The sequence below is a fragment of the Phalacrocorax carbo genome, chromosome 8 (genome assembly GCF_963921805.1).
Source record: "Phalacrocorax carbo chromosome 8, bPhaCar2.1, whole genome shotgun sequence".
In the NCBI taxonomy this organism is placed as follows: domain Eukaryota; kingdom Metazoa; phylum Chordata; class Aves; order Suliformes; family Phalacrocoracidae; genus Phalacrocorax; species Phalacrocorax carbo.
In genome coordinates this window covers 15,854,844-15,870,180 of record NC_087520.1, presented here as the reverse complement: position 1 = coordinate 15,870,180, position 15,337 = coordinate 15,854,844, and the positions used below count along the sequence as shown (strand labels likewise).

The 15,337-nt window shown below is 41.2% G+C and overlaps 1 protein-coding gene across 4 annotated transcripts in view; it reads left to right on the top strand.

Moving 5' to 3' along the window:
* The first annotated feature begins 3,780 nt into the window (after positions 1–3,780).
* The window catches only part of RANBP17 (RAN binding protein 17), a 163,082-nt gene continuing 151,525 nt past the window's right edge, over positions 3,781–15,337 (top strand). Inside the window, exons 1-7 of one of the 4 annotated variants that reach the window (XM_064458903.1) lie at positions 3,781–3,903; positions 4,580–4,732; positions 7,727–7,873; positions 8,858–8,948; positions 10,111–10,277; positions 13,676–13,741; positions 14,259–14,363. In XM_064458903.1, the coding sequence (XP_064314973.1) occupies positions 3,886–3,903; positions 4,580–4,732; positions 7,727–7,873; positions 8,858–8,948; positions 10,111–10,277; positions 13,676–13,741; positions 14,259–14,363 (747 nt within the window). In that variant the 5' untranslated portion in view covers positions 3,781–3,885. Of the gene's footprint in view, positions 3,904–4,579; positions 4,735–7,726; positions 7,874–8,857; positions 8,949–10,110; positions 10,278–13,675; positions 13,742–14,258; positions 14,364–15,337 lie in introns of those variants that run through there. The other 3 variants (XM_064458906.1, XM_064458904.1, XM_064458905.1) reach the window with 3 other exon arrangements.

Below are 15,337 nucleotides of genomic sequence, written 5' to 3'. Positions count from 1 at the left end.
TCCCCTTAAAGTAATCAGACTATAGCTGACAGAAATCAGATAGAAAATTCAACTGGCTGCTGTCTCAGAGATAAAAATGATTCAACTGATGATTAAATAAGGTACAAATAGTGACATGGCTGCACCGTGCATCTGAGCACACAGCTGAGCAAGTGTTCCCTGCCTACCTCATTGTACAAGCTTTGTGCTCTCAACTTCTGCCCATGCTCATCTGTCGACACGGAAAGGAGGCTCAGGCCAGAGGGAAGCATGTGTTTCTGGCTAAGAAGAAACACACTTGCTCCAGACAAGGTGGAAAGGGCTTATTGCTGTAGAAGCCACAAGCTCTCGCTCACACTTAGCTACATATGCTGTCCATAGCTCATGCTCAGCTCCTGAACTATTTATTAACCTCATTTCTGCATGTCATTGCATAGCTTAGCGGCACAGCCTGGGCAATGGCCAGTCACCTAGAGCAGGATTCAGTCAATTGCTAGAGCTGATACTCTGCTCACAGGGTCAAGGTCTTTGAAGGATATGCAAGAGCTTCCTCTTATCTTTTTGACTTGTAGCAGCAAGCTGCTTCTGGCTCTTCGGACAGTTTGTAATTGTATTGCATCAGAAAGTCTCACAAACTTTGCACGTTATAATTTATGGCTGACTTTTCTCACCCCCGAGTCACCATTTCATTCCCTATTCCTCAGTCCTGCAAATTCCTCTGTTTTGATCTGTCCCTCTGCTCTCCTTTTAAATCTTTTCTGTTCCCTTTCTTCTGTATCACCAGCCCTTCTATTCTGCTTCTGGTATGTTTTGTGACTTTTGTTTTCTTTTAGACTATGGCTATAGATAAATAATTCTATCTCTTCACAGGGTAAAGGATGAAAAATTGGGTTAAGGCGTATTCCAGGACTGCAGCAGTCATTAGGAGACTTGGTAATCCGAGCCAGCTTTTCAAGAATGATCCATTAGACTTTCTGAAGTGCCAGCCACCAGAGTCAGCTCTGAGGGCAAGCAAACAAAAAGCTCCATTTGAAGCTATTTCCCATTTTGATTTTGCTTCATTCTCCAACAATCAACGAAGGTATTTTGGACAAAAGCATATGGTTCAGTGATGGTATCTGTCGTGGTTTAGCCGGCAGCTCAGCCCCACACAGTCACTCGCTCACTCCCCACCGTTAGATGGGGGAGAGAATCAGAAGGGTAACGCTCATGGGTTGGGATAAGAACAGTTTAATAATTAAAATTAAAAGAAACAAATATAGAAATGCAGTGTAAAGGACAACAACGAGAGGCGCAAAGCCCCGGGGGAGGGGGGAAGGGAGGGGAGAGGGGGAACGAACCACCGGAACAAACCGCACGCGCCGCAGCCACCCGCCGACCCGGCGCCGCGCCGCCACTGCCCCCCCTCAATATACTGGTCATGGTGTCACGTGGTATGGAATGAACCTGCCATTGGCCAGTCGGGGTCAGCTGCCCCCGCCACGGCCCTGCCCCTCCCAGCCCCCCCAGCCACGCGGCAGAGCTCGGGAAGCTGGAAAGGTAGCCGACCCCCATGGTGAGGAGAATTAACCCCTTCTCAGCCAAAACCAGTATCATCATTCAACTGTGATAGTTCGTGTACAAGATACTCTTTCTTGTCGTTACTGTTTCTCAAACCAGCTGCTAGAAGGTGAATCCAGCTAGGAATACACCCAATTAATTTTTTTCATTACAGGTCTATGGCAGCTTCCATTTACAGAGGAATTCTACCACTTTGGGCCTCTCCTTTGGGGCTACCAGGCTCCACATGGGAATTTTTGCAACAGGGGTGATTGAGCAGCAAGGAAACATTAATAATTTTACACAAATTGCTCAGGCCCTGTATCATCTGTTAACCAGAATAAAATGACATGGACTTTTGATCACCATGGTGTTCAGAGCAGGGGAGGTCAAGGCAAAAATTCTTCTTACTGTGTTAAAACATCAAACAGCAGTGTGCCCAACAAAAATTGCAAGCATTTTGGGTGTAATATTCATAAATGCTGACAGCGAGCTATGGCAGCAGTCCTTGCCGCCTCCCCTCCATTACACTTTTATCTATTGTTACTTAATCCTCCTTCCTCCCCATGCCACTGACTCCTGAAGTGTCTTGTGAAGCCCAAACCAATACACATTGCTGAGTTTTACCTGCGTCTCTGGCTCCATGCTGTGCAGCACCACTGCACACTGCTCACCTTTAGCAGGTCAAGGAATACAGAGATGCTTCTCTTGCTTTGGCCTTTCTTAGGTTTCTTAATTAGTGACAAAAGCTTGTTGCTCTCTGATTGCATATGATGCAAAGTTGTACATGCACACAGCCTGTGACAAGTTCTGTAACCTACAGCATACAACCCCAATTTCTGCCCAAGACAGCTCATGTACCTACAGAGTCACCTGTTAGGAAAATGACCACTCTTGATCTGGTGACAGGGAATGACCATCCTTGGGTGTGAGTTCCAGCAGAGGACTGACAGTATTGCTTATTTCTGTTCTGAAGTTGTTCAGTTTATAGTACTTAGAATCAGTTACACCTTCTCCTCTAAAGAAGCTGGCTGCATTGAAACAGGTTTTTCCCATGCCGATACTTGCAGACATTGTTCAAGTCCCTTTGTGCCCTTATCTTAGATAATCTCCGTATTGACCTTCTGTCTCTAATTCACATGGTGTGTTTTCCTCACTAACCCTGAATTATTCCTTTAATTCTAATTCCTAATTCTTAATTCCTAGAAAGAATGTCCTGGAACAGACTGTGTCTTTTCAGTACTTGAACTTACAACATAAGATATCTGTGTTAATTTCAGTGTTCGCAATCGCAAACTCTGCCTGTTACCTGCAGTTGTTAGCAAAAATGGGATTCATCTCATGCAGCTGGAAACTGAGACAACTCTATCCTCTAGATTTAATTTCTTCAAACCTTTATAGGCACCCGTGGAGGGGGGATTCCCCCCTTTCTGGGATAACTGAGCAATCCATCCGTTTGGACACAGCTGCAACCACCTGAGTGCCACCTGTTTGGTCTCTGGACTGAAGGGGCATTCTTGGGCTTTTCCGCTCTCAGCAACCTTCCAGCACTTTACAAAGCGGAATGAAACTCCTGGCTGCTGCCCTGGTCCAAAAACTGCCTCAGCACCACAGGCTTCGGTTTGGACCTTTCAAGAAACACAGATAGAGCAGCATCAAGGCTTGGCCCCTATTCATTTACTATTGATTTATAAAGGTAGGAAACTGATGCTACATTGAACTACATCCATGCAACTTATGAATTGCTAGCTGTAAAATGGGAACATTCCTGTAAGCTCTCATGGACTCTGTGGTCTGAAGCTCCCACGTTCACTGAGGAAAGCTTTCCTTTCACTGGTGCTGTCACAATCTGAGAGTAAATTCTTTGGAAACTGCCTTAATCTGCATTGTGCAAAGCCAAATATAGATTTACAGCAGCACCAAAATGCGGTAACTACTGAAAACCATGGCCTTTTCAGTCAGGAAAGATTCCCCTACTTGGCTGCTGGCACCGGGAGAAGAAAGCAAGCCCGCGCACAGCCACTCGCCACAGGACCGCCGCCCGTGCGGTGCCTGCACTGACAAAATGGCGCCCTTTGGCCCTGGCCTCGGCGGGCCCGTGCCACTCACCACTCGCGCGACAGGGCCCAGCGCTCGACAGCGGCCCCGCCCCTCCCACCCCGGCCCCACCCGCCGCGGCCCCGCCCCCCCAACGGCCGCCCCCGGTGCCGCCCCGCCCCGCCCCAACGGCCGCCCCCGGCACCGCCCCGCCCCGCCCCTGGCCCCGGCCAGCCCCGGCCCCGGCACGGCGCGGCTCGGCACTGCCCCCTAGCCCTGGCCGGGCCCGCGGCCCCTCCCCGCTGCCCGCGCCCGGCGCCGCTCGGGAAGATGGCGCTGCCCGTCCAGGTCAGTGCAGCCGGCGCGGCATGGCAGGCGGAGTGGTGGGGGCGGTTGGGACCTGTCCTGGCCGTTGGGGTGCGACCGGCCGTGCGGGGACGGGGCCGCCATGGGGCTGTCGTGGGGGGCGGCGGGCCGGGAGCTCGGGAGAGCACAGGGAGGGAGGGAGGTCTGTCCTGAGTTGCGCGGGTGAGGGGCCAGGGAGCCCGCGGGGCGGCGTGGGCGAGCGGGGCGGCGTGGGGCCGCGCTGGCCGCGGAGTGCGGAGGTTCGCCCTGGCAAGGGAGCGAAAGGTGCTCGGGGGCTGTCCGGGGAGCGGCGGGCGGTGCTGAGGCGAGCGGGAGCTGGCGGGCTCCGCCGGAGTGCTGAACCAAGGTCGCGGTCTCGGGTGGGCTGTGGTCAGGCGGGAGCGGCGGGCTGGGTTTGGTGTCGGAGAACGGGGCCGGACACGGGTGGTGCTGGCCTGGCTGTGGGAGTTGGAGCGGTGCTGTCACACTGTGTGGCGCGTGGTGCCGGTACCCGCGGGGCTGGAGGGGGTATGGGGCGGCTGCTCTGCCGTGGGTGGGGGGCTTTTCACGTTCCCCATCGCATTAGCAGCGTGTGTTCGCTCGGACGCTCAGTTTATGGCTGCTCCCCGCCTGCGTGGGCTAGCCGCACCTGCTCTCCTTTTGCCACTTGTTCCTGCAGGCGTCGGTGAGCTCCCTACGCCACCGCTTCCCCGAAAACCCGCGGCAGCCCCTCCCCGGGGCTTGTCCGAGAGGAGCCTCGGCCACTGAAACTGTGTCTGAAACAGCGGAGGAAGGGGGCGCGGGAAAAGGGCCCCCGAAGGCACTTGCTGAGGTGTTAAGCATTCATCCGGAGTCCCTTGGGGCATCCCTGGGTCGGCGGTAGCAGTCTTTGACACTGTTAGAGAGGCCATTTTAGGCATTTAAATACTTGGGCACCTGGCATGCCACCTAAAAGAACCACTAAAATATCTTTTGTTACCACCTCGTACCCGAATGGCTTTTCTTTTTACAGTGTGGTATTTCAGCAGTTATGCCCATCCTGTTGGAACTTTCATAATAGAATGTTTTCAGTAAGAAAATGCTGATTAAAATCAAAATGTCTGTGGGAATTCGTCAGTGTCAGCAAAACTTTAATCAGGAACCTACCTGGTTTCCTGCCAGTTTGCTTGGCTCCTTGGCTGCCTGCCTGGTGGGTTGCTGCGGAGCCGGGCCCCCAGCATTTCTGGCCCTCGGCTCTTTCACAGGCTAGTAGGAGAGCTGCCAGGGACTTCTGCGAGCTGGAGAGGTGGGACCAGAAGTATCTGGAGAGCTTTATTTAGGTTATTCTGGAATACTATGAAAGAGTGACGGGGGGGGAGAAAAATCACAGTATCTAACCTTTTTCATTAGGATGTGAATCTCTTTCTTGGAAAAAGTTACACTTCTTTGTGATCAAAAGTGCTACTTCTTATACAGGTCTGTTTCTACTCCTGACTCACTTAAAGCAGCTAGCATCTAACTGCTAGATCCTCTTCACTGACACTGTTTGCTTAGGAATCACCTTTCAGCTGTTGATAAGGATTTGAGTAAAGGAGGTACCTGAAGGCATCAGTTTCAAATGTTTCGTCTCACAATAAAAAAGGGATTGTGGCAGTCTTTGGTTTTCTGAAGAAAATGTACATCTAATATAGAGAGCTAGGTTTTGACTTCTCATTGGTTTTTCCAAGTTTTTTTTTTTCCTTAATAAAGTTGAATAATATCTCTGTTGCTCAGCTGAGTTGCTGTCATACACAAGATTTGCTGATTTCCAGTTGTATGTTTTGGTTTCACTCTCTGAATCAAGGAAAATCAGCATGTTTTCTCAGTGCTACACATAAAATACAGCCCAGAGAACATCTAACAAGTTGTTTTGCAGTCTCAGAATTCTGAGCAATTTATGGCCATACCTCAAATCTACCAATAAGAAACTTTATTATAACATTCTCTTGAGACCAAACAGGTCGAGGTTAAGCATTTCAAAGTGCTGAAGGTCCATCAGTCTCGATATCCAATAAACCAACTTTTCTTTGACGATTATTAGCTAGTTTTTGTTCAGGCTTGTTTTAACAATTTATGGTGAGTTTCACTCAATGTCCTTCAGAGGTTTGCTAATTTAATGCCAGTTAGTATGCAGATGACTTAGACCTTGGTGATTGGGTTGATATCCCAGTTTTATTCTCAAACTTGTAGCCAAGTTTGTCCATACTTGAAAGTCAGATTTCAGATCAAATAAAGGAGGGTCTTTAACATTGCTGGTTATGATGCGATAATTTGGTTCATGCTTCTTGGATTGTATTGGAATTGTTCCCTTACGGAAAGATGCATTGTAATTTATGTCTGAAGACTATCTTTGCTAGATGTCCTTATTCCCACGTTTTACCCCAATTATGTGTTTTTTGTGTTGTATTATATTTTCCCTATTGTGTACGTTTGTGTTTTATGAGTCTTCATTTTCACTTTAATTGCCATGGATCTTGGTTCCTTTAAAATTGTGTGCGGGGTTGTTACCTGTTCCTTATTTTACCTCTGCAATCTCTGAACATGGAGGGGGAGGGGAAACAAAAACAAAGAATATCTCTGCTGAGCTTAATCTTGGGCTTATTTGATCTGTTAATTGCAGTATAAAATGGTTGTTTCTTAAAATTTCTCCAAAGGAACAAGTACATGACTACATTTTCACTGAAAATCAGGGACTCTTAAAATGTTGTTATTGAAATTCAGAAAAAGGTGACCAAAACCAGGGACTCCATACGCACAACAACAACAAAAAATGGGGAAAGGCCATGATTTATTTTTTTTTTAATGATAAGAAGCGTGTCTCTAGGAAGTGACATGTTTTGATTGGCAAAACCAAATGTACTTGGGTTGCCAAAGACACTATTGCTGTCTTGGATTTTTAAAAGGCATCTGAGCTACAGTATAAGTGATGCTGGATTGTACTAAACCAAACCTTTTATTTCCAGTACAAAACATCTTTTTGGAATGGCTGGTGAACAGTATTTTGACTCAAAACTTTGGTCAAATACGGGGTGTTCTCTTTTACTCTTCTTTCTAGGCCACACTCAAGTCATCAAATATTTACTGGGTACATTCTAATGACATGGCTGGCTCTTGATGAGAGTTTCATAGGCTTTAGGAACCTGTTGGATGCTAAAATTTCTGTTTGTATAATAATTCTGAAATGTGCTCAAAGGGTTCATCTCTCCTGTGAGACAGAGACTAGTACATATAAATCATGTCCCTCACATAGGTGAGATACTTCCCCTCCCACCTTCTTTACCAATGAGAACTTTTTCAGCTTCTAAGCAGAGAGGAGTTTTAGCTCTTCTGTTGCTACTATAGCTTCTGAATTGTCCCATCTTTCACTGATATTTGTATTACCAGATAGAGACAAATGCTGATTTTTTCTGGGTGCAGTAATTTGATGAGTAATTACAGCTTTTAAAATAAATTTGCCAGAAGTTTTACAAGTAGCATAGCTCAAACTGTTCACCGTACTCCATGTTTTCATCTCTCTTTGAAAAAGCTATGGACTTCCCATCTGAAGACTCAGAAAAACAGATGGATTGAGCCATATTAAAAAAAACTTGGATAGCTGAGAGAATAAGAAATGGCAGCTTAATTTCAAGTTATTTTTGGCTTCTTGTCACAGAAAGCCTCTTATATTTTGGTAATTTAAATGTGAATCAACTGGAAAGCTTAGCATAGGTAACAGTTCATGTTACTGATATAGTATGTAGATTTAAAGAAATCTTTTAAGTGTTTGAAAAGTCTTCATGGAAGTTTAAATTATGTTCTTTCCTAACAGAGTCTGGCAGAACTAGAAGTACTATGTAACCACCTATATGAAGGAACTGATCTAGCACAGCGAATGCAAGCTGAGAAGGTACTCTTGGAGCTTATTGATAGCCCAGAATGTCTTAGCCAATGCCAACTTCTATTGGAACGAGGAACAGTAAGTATGTGGAAGATGTGTTTTCCATAAATGTAATCATGCTTGTGGAACCTCACATAGATTTTTCAATCATTGGTCATTACCATGTCAGCTACTAAAGACAAAATGCTTTCCTTTTTTAATACATATTCATATGTATACATTTTCATAAATGATTCTAGAATTCTTTTCATTTGGAGGTGGTCTTTGTAGAATTGACAATACCTTGCATTAGAGATGTCAGGGACAAAAAGGGAAAGTATCTTAGCTTTCAGTACTTTCAGAAGGGATCTAATCAGGGTTTGTGTCACTTGTAGAGCAGTGTTGGGAAACAGTGTGGTATAACCTGATGTTTGAACATCACCTTGTTCTAGTTTCTAGGTATTAGCTACAATGAAAAAAAAATGTATTAAAAAATCCTTAAACTGCTTCTCTGTTGTCTGTTAGTTTAAAACATTCTCTTACCATTATTCAGTTTCATTTTTGATGTTTAATTACATAGTTAACTCTAGATAAAGTGGTGGGGGAGTTGATTCAGATTTGATAGTCTAAGCTAAGTCCAGTATAATTCTTGTTGTGTTTTTCAAATCATTCAGAAAGAGAGAGAATGAAAAAGAGGAAACAGATTTAAAAATACCTTTAATCCAGGGCTGGACCCATGGTAATCATCCCATGGTTCTAAATTATCAAGTGATTTTAAAACAGGTTTCAAAATTAAAGAACTCCACTGAATACTGAAATTATTCTTAGATGAATGGTTTCCATCAAGGGGGATGATATTTTTAGGTCTCCAGTATTTTATTAGTGCTTTGTAATTTATGTTTATTAATAATGAAACAAAGGTATTACTAAAATACATCTTTTGTAAATTTTTGGTACACTTAACAAACATAACCAACACCTGATAACCACTTTGGTTTATTGATTATTAATCAGGTTTTGACATATTGTCCCTGTCTTTAATTAGCCTTTTTTTGAATAATATCTTTTGGTGTGTTTTTGTAGACATCCTATGCTCAGCTTCTTGCAGCAACATGCCTATCTAAGCTTGTAAGCAGGGCATCTCCATTGCCTATTGAACAAAGGATTGACATACGTGAGTAAAGTTTGTGGTTAAATTTTCGTTATAGTTGTTGTATCTAAAACTTCATGTTGGCACAGTAACCATTCAGTTTTTTCTCTAGTTCCCTCCATTTACCAAGCCTGTTGTTCATAAGGTAGTCATTGTGAGAGAGGCGATTGTGAGCGCTCTCATCATTTCTCTGCAATTAGCTCACATATAACATTTCCTTGTTTCAAAATTAAAATAAATAAATATGTTAGCTCAGATTACTTCATATTTTAAAAAAATACTCATTTGTCAAGATAGACGTTTGGTATTTGTCCCACAAGACATTAGAGATTTAGTTCATGGTTGTAAAGGATGAAAGCTGCAGATACTGCTAGTACATCTGCCAGTCACTTACATCTAACATTGCTCATGAGCAGCTCTTAACATCTGTAGAAGTCATTCCAGGGCAGTTCTTACTTGGAGGATTAAGATCCTACAAAATTTTCCATACTTTGTAGGATCTATGTTAAAAGTAGTTGCAATATCCTAAAAGAGTAAGCAAGTACGTGTTAAGTCCTGAAGAGTGAAAGGCGTTGCATGAGGAATGTATGGTTCAATTTGGATTTTTAGAAAATCTGCACTGTTTTATCAGTTCTGTGGATAGTGGTACTATGAAATGTGTTGCCGAGAATCCACTTCTGATAAAATATTTCAATGTTCTTTCACGTAAAAATTAACTTCAATCAACTTTATGTATTTCAACAGCTTTTGGAACAGGTTAACTTCCTTCTAGTTAGAGAGGAATTTCTGCAGCTGCAATGTGCATTACCCAAGGGGATGTTCTAGTTTGAATTGAGAACATTCAGTAAGGACTCTTGTCTGAAAAAAACTTTTGTGTATCTTGAGCTGGCTGTGAGAGCTGCTGTTACATAGTGAAATAATCAGTGCCCAGTATATGGGATTGTAATGAAAAATTACCCTGTTTTACCTGCCTGTGTTCTCTGAATTAAAAAACTGTTGTCATATGTGTCCTAGAATAATGATCATGTATGTAATGTGCTTTGTGTTACTAAATATACTAACCATAAGAGTATAGTTGGTTTGTTGTTTTTTATTTAATTCCATGCTTTAAGTTTCTATTAGAACCATTTAATTCATTTTCTTTGCAGAAGAATTGTGTTGCTCATTTCAAAATGCTTCTTTACAGGAAATTACATTCTGCACTATGTAGCATCTCAACCCAAACTGGCTCCTTTTGTCATCCAAGCTCTTGTTCAAGTCATTGCTAAAATTACAAAATTAGGATGGTTTGAGGCACTAAAAGATCAGCTCATCTTCAGAGACGTTATTACTGATGTAAAAAAATTTTTGCAGGTAGGAAACAATTGTTCACTTCTGCCATATTTTTCTGTTTGGACCTCTTCATTTCTGGTGATCGGCATGTTATGTCACTGAGTTGTTATATACTTGGGTGGGAAAAAGTGTGAAGAGCATTGCTTAAACAGAAGATAGCCCTACAGTGAATGGCAGGTTTGATACTTGTGTGAGTTTGTGGATTTTGATGCCTCACAGTATTCTTAGAGCTGACATGTTTTCTTGTTGGCTTTCTTTTTTCTAAGCACTTCTTCATAGTGTGGTTGTAGAACATCAGCCCCTGTTGTCAAGCCATTCTATTTAATGCCTTAATTTTTTTCAACTGATGTGGAGATACATTTCTGATAGCGTTACCTCCAGTTACCTGGTTAGAAACACTGGTGCAGCACCATCTGAAGAGTAAGACTGAAATGTTTTAAAGCATGAGTCTGATTGTGATTCTTGTAATGATGGCAGCTAAAATTGTGCTGAACTGTTCAGTTCTAGAATTAGTTCAGATGTATTTTTTCAAGTGCCTGTTATAGAGGGTTGATCAAAAAAGATACCTTTATATGCTGTTTGTTGGAGTGTTCACTGTTATGGTCTTATATTGTTGCTTTTCTGTCTAAGCAGTGGGACTTCACCGGCACTTTAGCAGATACCGCTAGATACCCCTGCTTCTGAAGTTACTGAGGAAAGCTTGTGTAAAGTTCGAATAGTGGTACTCAAAATTGCAAGACACTGTGTATATATTTGTTATGTGGTTGTGGTCCTTGTTTGCCCCATTCCTTCTTCACTTTATGAGAAATTGATGATTCATATTTGTGTGCGTGGGTACTTCAATACCTGCACGTATGTATGTTCTCTCTCCATACATGTAATGAGGAGTGAAAGGAAAAAAAAAATACATTCTGTGTCTCCTAGGATTATGGTGTACAATGTAGGGAGATAGATAATAAAGTTAAAGTGTTTTTATAACTTGGCTTGTTTTAGCGTATGTGTCTAGATCTAACATATCACAAAAATGATGCATTCTAGGTAGGAATGTGGAAGGATCACGCATCTTCCCTCTCCAGTAATTGGATGAGGCAGGAATGGTCTTGTTTTACGTTTCCTTCCACATTATTTCCTGTTCCCCTACTGCATTGGTCACTGTTATAAAGAAGATGCATTACAGGGTATAGAGGTGATCTTGGTACATAGTATTTGAAAATCAGAAATAATTTCTCCTAATGTCAAAGTGCAGTCATTGGCTATGAATCGCCACAGCTATGGACTGTCCACTATGCAAATTTACATGTCAGATCTAGAGTAAATACTGTCAGACACAGTGGCTAAAGATATACAGCATCCTCTGTGAAGTAAGTTTGGAGAAAGTGATTAGATGTCATGAGTTGTTAGCCAGACTTGGTTATTTCACACATTTAACATGTTATTTCGTACATTTAACATGTATAAAAAGGTTCTTTAAAAGTTTTCTGGGAGATGGGTAATCTGCTTAAAAAGTTAATATGAGTTAATCTTTCTCAGCGTCTGTGTGAATGTAAAGCCTAGTACTTATTTTGAGGAAAAAATAACTAGAAAAATTAAGCTATTTGGAGATTTACTTCCAAAATGATCCATGATGTGTGTTTGTGTTGGTGATCCTGGCAACTCAACAGGAAAATGTCAAGTTAACACTTCATGTTTCTTGTCAATGAGTTTCTCATTTGTTTTTCAGTCTTACTATGTTTACAATACCATTCAAGTTAATGTACTTTTTGAGTTACATTGGGAATGACTAATAAAAGATAAGTTGCAATATTCTGTTTATTAAAAACAAACTCAAGTACACTTCTCCACCATATTGCAGTTATTTTTATGAATGTACTGTAATTGGATTTTGCATTTATTATTAAAATGATTGCAGTGTGACTCTTTAGTGTGTGGCTCATTAAAAATAGAGATTTAAGTATAAAATTTAGCTTCTTAAGAGATTTCTTTAGTTAAATTAAGAATTCCTGTAGAAAAGAAAATTAAGCCGTAGATCTACTAGTGAATTAAATTGTAGATAAAAATTGGGGAAAAAAAAATCCCTAAACAGTACTAATATATGTTAATAATTAGCATATGGAGGTTTCAAATACATATGCATTAGCATTCCAGATTGAACTTCATCCAGTGTGAATCTGAGTGTGATTTAATATAGAAAAAGACATTAGCAGCTATGTCTGCAGCTCTGTTCTGAATTCCTTCATAATTCAACACACAGGTTTTCAGACCTGTGAAAAAGGAGACGTTGCATTTTTCCATTCTTGCAGGTTTGTGTCGTCTAAGGAATATTCGTATAGACTATTTTAAGAATTTGAAATATAAAAGAAAGTTGTGTTCAAATTACAGTATAAGGTGTTTAATCCTCCTGAATGCAGATAGGACAACAATATAAATTTTGCTTGAGAGTTCTAGTTCTCTGAAATTTTCACTTTTGATTTGCTTTGGTGCAAATGACAATACAAACTAGGTGACAGTGAAAAGTTAGGCCACTTGCTAAGTAGCCAGGTTCTTCATTAGCTGAACTCCGGGTGATCTTCAGAGTTGTGAAAATGAGTGTGGTTATGACAAATATCAGGAAAATTTTGACAAGAATGACACTTCTTTTGGACACTGGGGGAGCTGAGGCTGCAAACTGCAGCTGTGAAAGTAGACATAGACATCTTCCCCCGACTCAGTGACAAGGCCTAACTGCAGTTGGTTTTAATTGTTTTTAACAAAGCAGATTTTTCTACAAATGCTCAGTGAAGACAGCTAAATTTTATTAACTAAATGCAAAATTCTGCATTGTATCTGAATTTTGAAATGTTCCAAGAAACTTAAATACTGATGATCCAATTGTACCCTCAGATGCAAACATTTGACACGTACTGCCTCACTTTTTAGACACAAGATCTCAGAGATGGAATATACCATTCAGTTCAAACCAATCCATTGTATATTACTGTGGTGGGAGAAGAATTAGGTTTTTTGCATAGGTAGCATTTCAAAACTTTTTTTTCCTGAGTGCCCTGTGATCTTTTTCATCTGTGCATAGCTTAATTTTTTTTAGTGGTTTGAATTTCATGCTGCTTGTCTTACCAGCTTTAGAATACTGAACAGACCTTTGAGAAATGTGTAATAGTGAATTTCTAAATTGCGGTTATTTAGAGTGTATTTTTCGGATGGGTTTTGTTATACAATTCTTTAAATTTATGATGAGGCTTTTTTCAGATCTAATTAGGCAGTTGGAATGTCTAGTTCTATTAATAATGATAGAATTTGGCATGTAAGTCTTCTAAACAGCTTAGGATATCTCAGCCTAAAAATTCCTTTTGATTCTAGAAATATTGGAAAATACTAAATAAAAGCTGTGATGTTTGAGCAATCTTATCTTTTTTTTTCTGTAGGGCACTGTGGACCATTATATAATAGGAGTAATGATTCTCTCAGAACTGACTCAGGAAATGAATCTAGTAAGCATGTTTGGTTTTTTTTTTCCTTCTGCAAGGGATGTACGTATTACTGATAAAGCAGTGTTGGATGTTTCTGCCCTTCATAAAAATGATTGGAGAAACATTTCTTAGACATGAAGGGATTAACACCTTCCTCCGCCTGCCAAAATACATAGAGAGAAGAAATTCTTAGTGTAGGGACTCTGCCTGAACCAGATGCATACCATATCTGATACGGGCTAAAGTTTCTCTTGTCACAGTCATTAGAACTAGTAAAGCAAACTGAATGATCAACTTTTGCAATTGTATTTCTGCTAATGATTTTCTTTTGCCTACATCTTAACCTGAGGAAGTTCCTCAGGCCTTTCTACCAGAAGGACAGATAGCCTTAAAGGGAAAAAAGGAGGCGCTTCAGGAAGCTGTCAAGACCTATATTTATATTTAATTTCTAGTATAAAATAATTAATCTGCCAGATATACCTATCATCTAGTTTAGCAAAGAAGGGAGCATTGTTTATTATGTCCTAACTTTTCTTAGGTTGATTATTCAAGACCTTCTGCAAAACATCGTAAAATAGCTACCTCATTCCGTGACACCTCTCTAAAGGACATACTGATGCTTGCGTGCTCTCTTTTGAAGGAGGTGAGGATTTTTATAATTGAACCTAAATTGTTACCATCATAATTATCCCAGTTTGAGTCCTTAATATTTTCTGAATTGATGAATTGTGTATTTAAATGGATTACATGGCACCGATTAAACTCAGGTGACCAAAGAAAACATTCAAAGACAATAATGCTGATCTTCCTCCTCTCTTGCTCTCTCTGTCTTTCCCTCTGTGCCATCTCTCTATATGTGTTGCCGTAAAGGGTGAAATATCTAAATTCTAAGCTTGTCTTCTTTTTTGATGTTTGTCTTAATTTAATTGTATCTCAATTTTGCTGGGCCTACCATCTCAGTATTTGCTAAAAGAATTATTTATTAAACTAGGAGCGACTAAGAAGAAAGACAAATTCTTTATCTTGTGGTATGGCAGCACAGTCAAATCTGGCCAAGGTGGTTTTCTCTGTTACTAGTTCCCTTATCCTTTCTGTAACATTTTGGGGTGATTCAGGCTGCAGCTTCTCAAAAGCCTTGACAGGAGGTGGTGAAGAACAGCATGCTGTAAGCTAGGTCTCTCAGGATCAGGTAGGTTGAACGGAGACCAAAGCTAGAATTTGCACTTTCTATTTTGTGCTAATCAAGGCCTTCCATAGCAGTGGAAGTGACACCATGAGGTACCATTCTGCTCCTGTCAAGCTCAAGCAACTCTGTACTTTTGAGAGCAGCTTATTTTTTTAAAATTGCCTAATCTCTTTTCTTTGACTTATTTGGGAGTGCTGGCTTATTTTGTTTTTCTGAAAAACAAATTAATTGGGTGCTAAAATTTGGACACAGGCACGTAAGCTAAGAATTTAAACACAGATGCCATGAGAGTGGGTCAGCAGATAATAGTAGCAATTGCTTTTTTGGCTAGAGGTATAATTCTCAGGGTGCGTGATTAAGGTACTGTTATAAAATAGGAGATAAACTGTATTAGCTTAAATTTCTTTCACAGTATGTTTTTAGTCTAACTA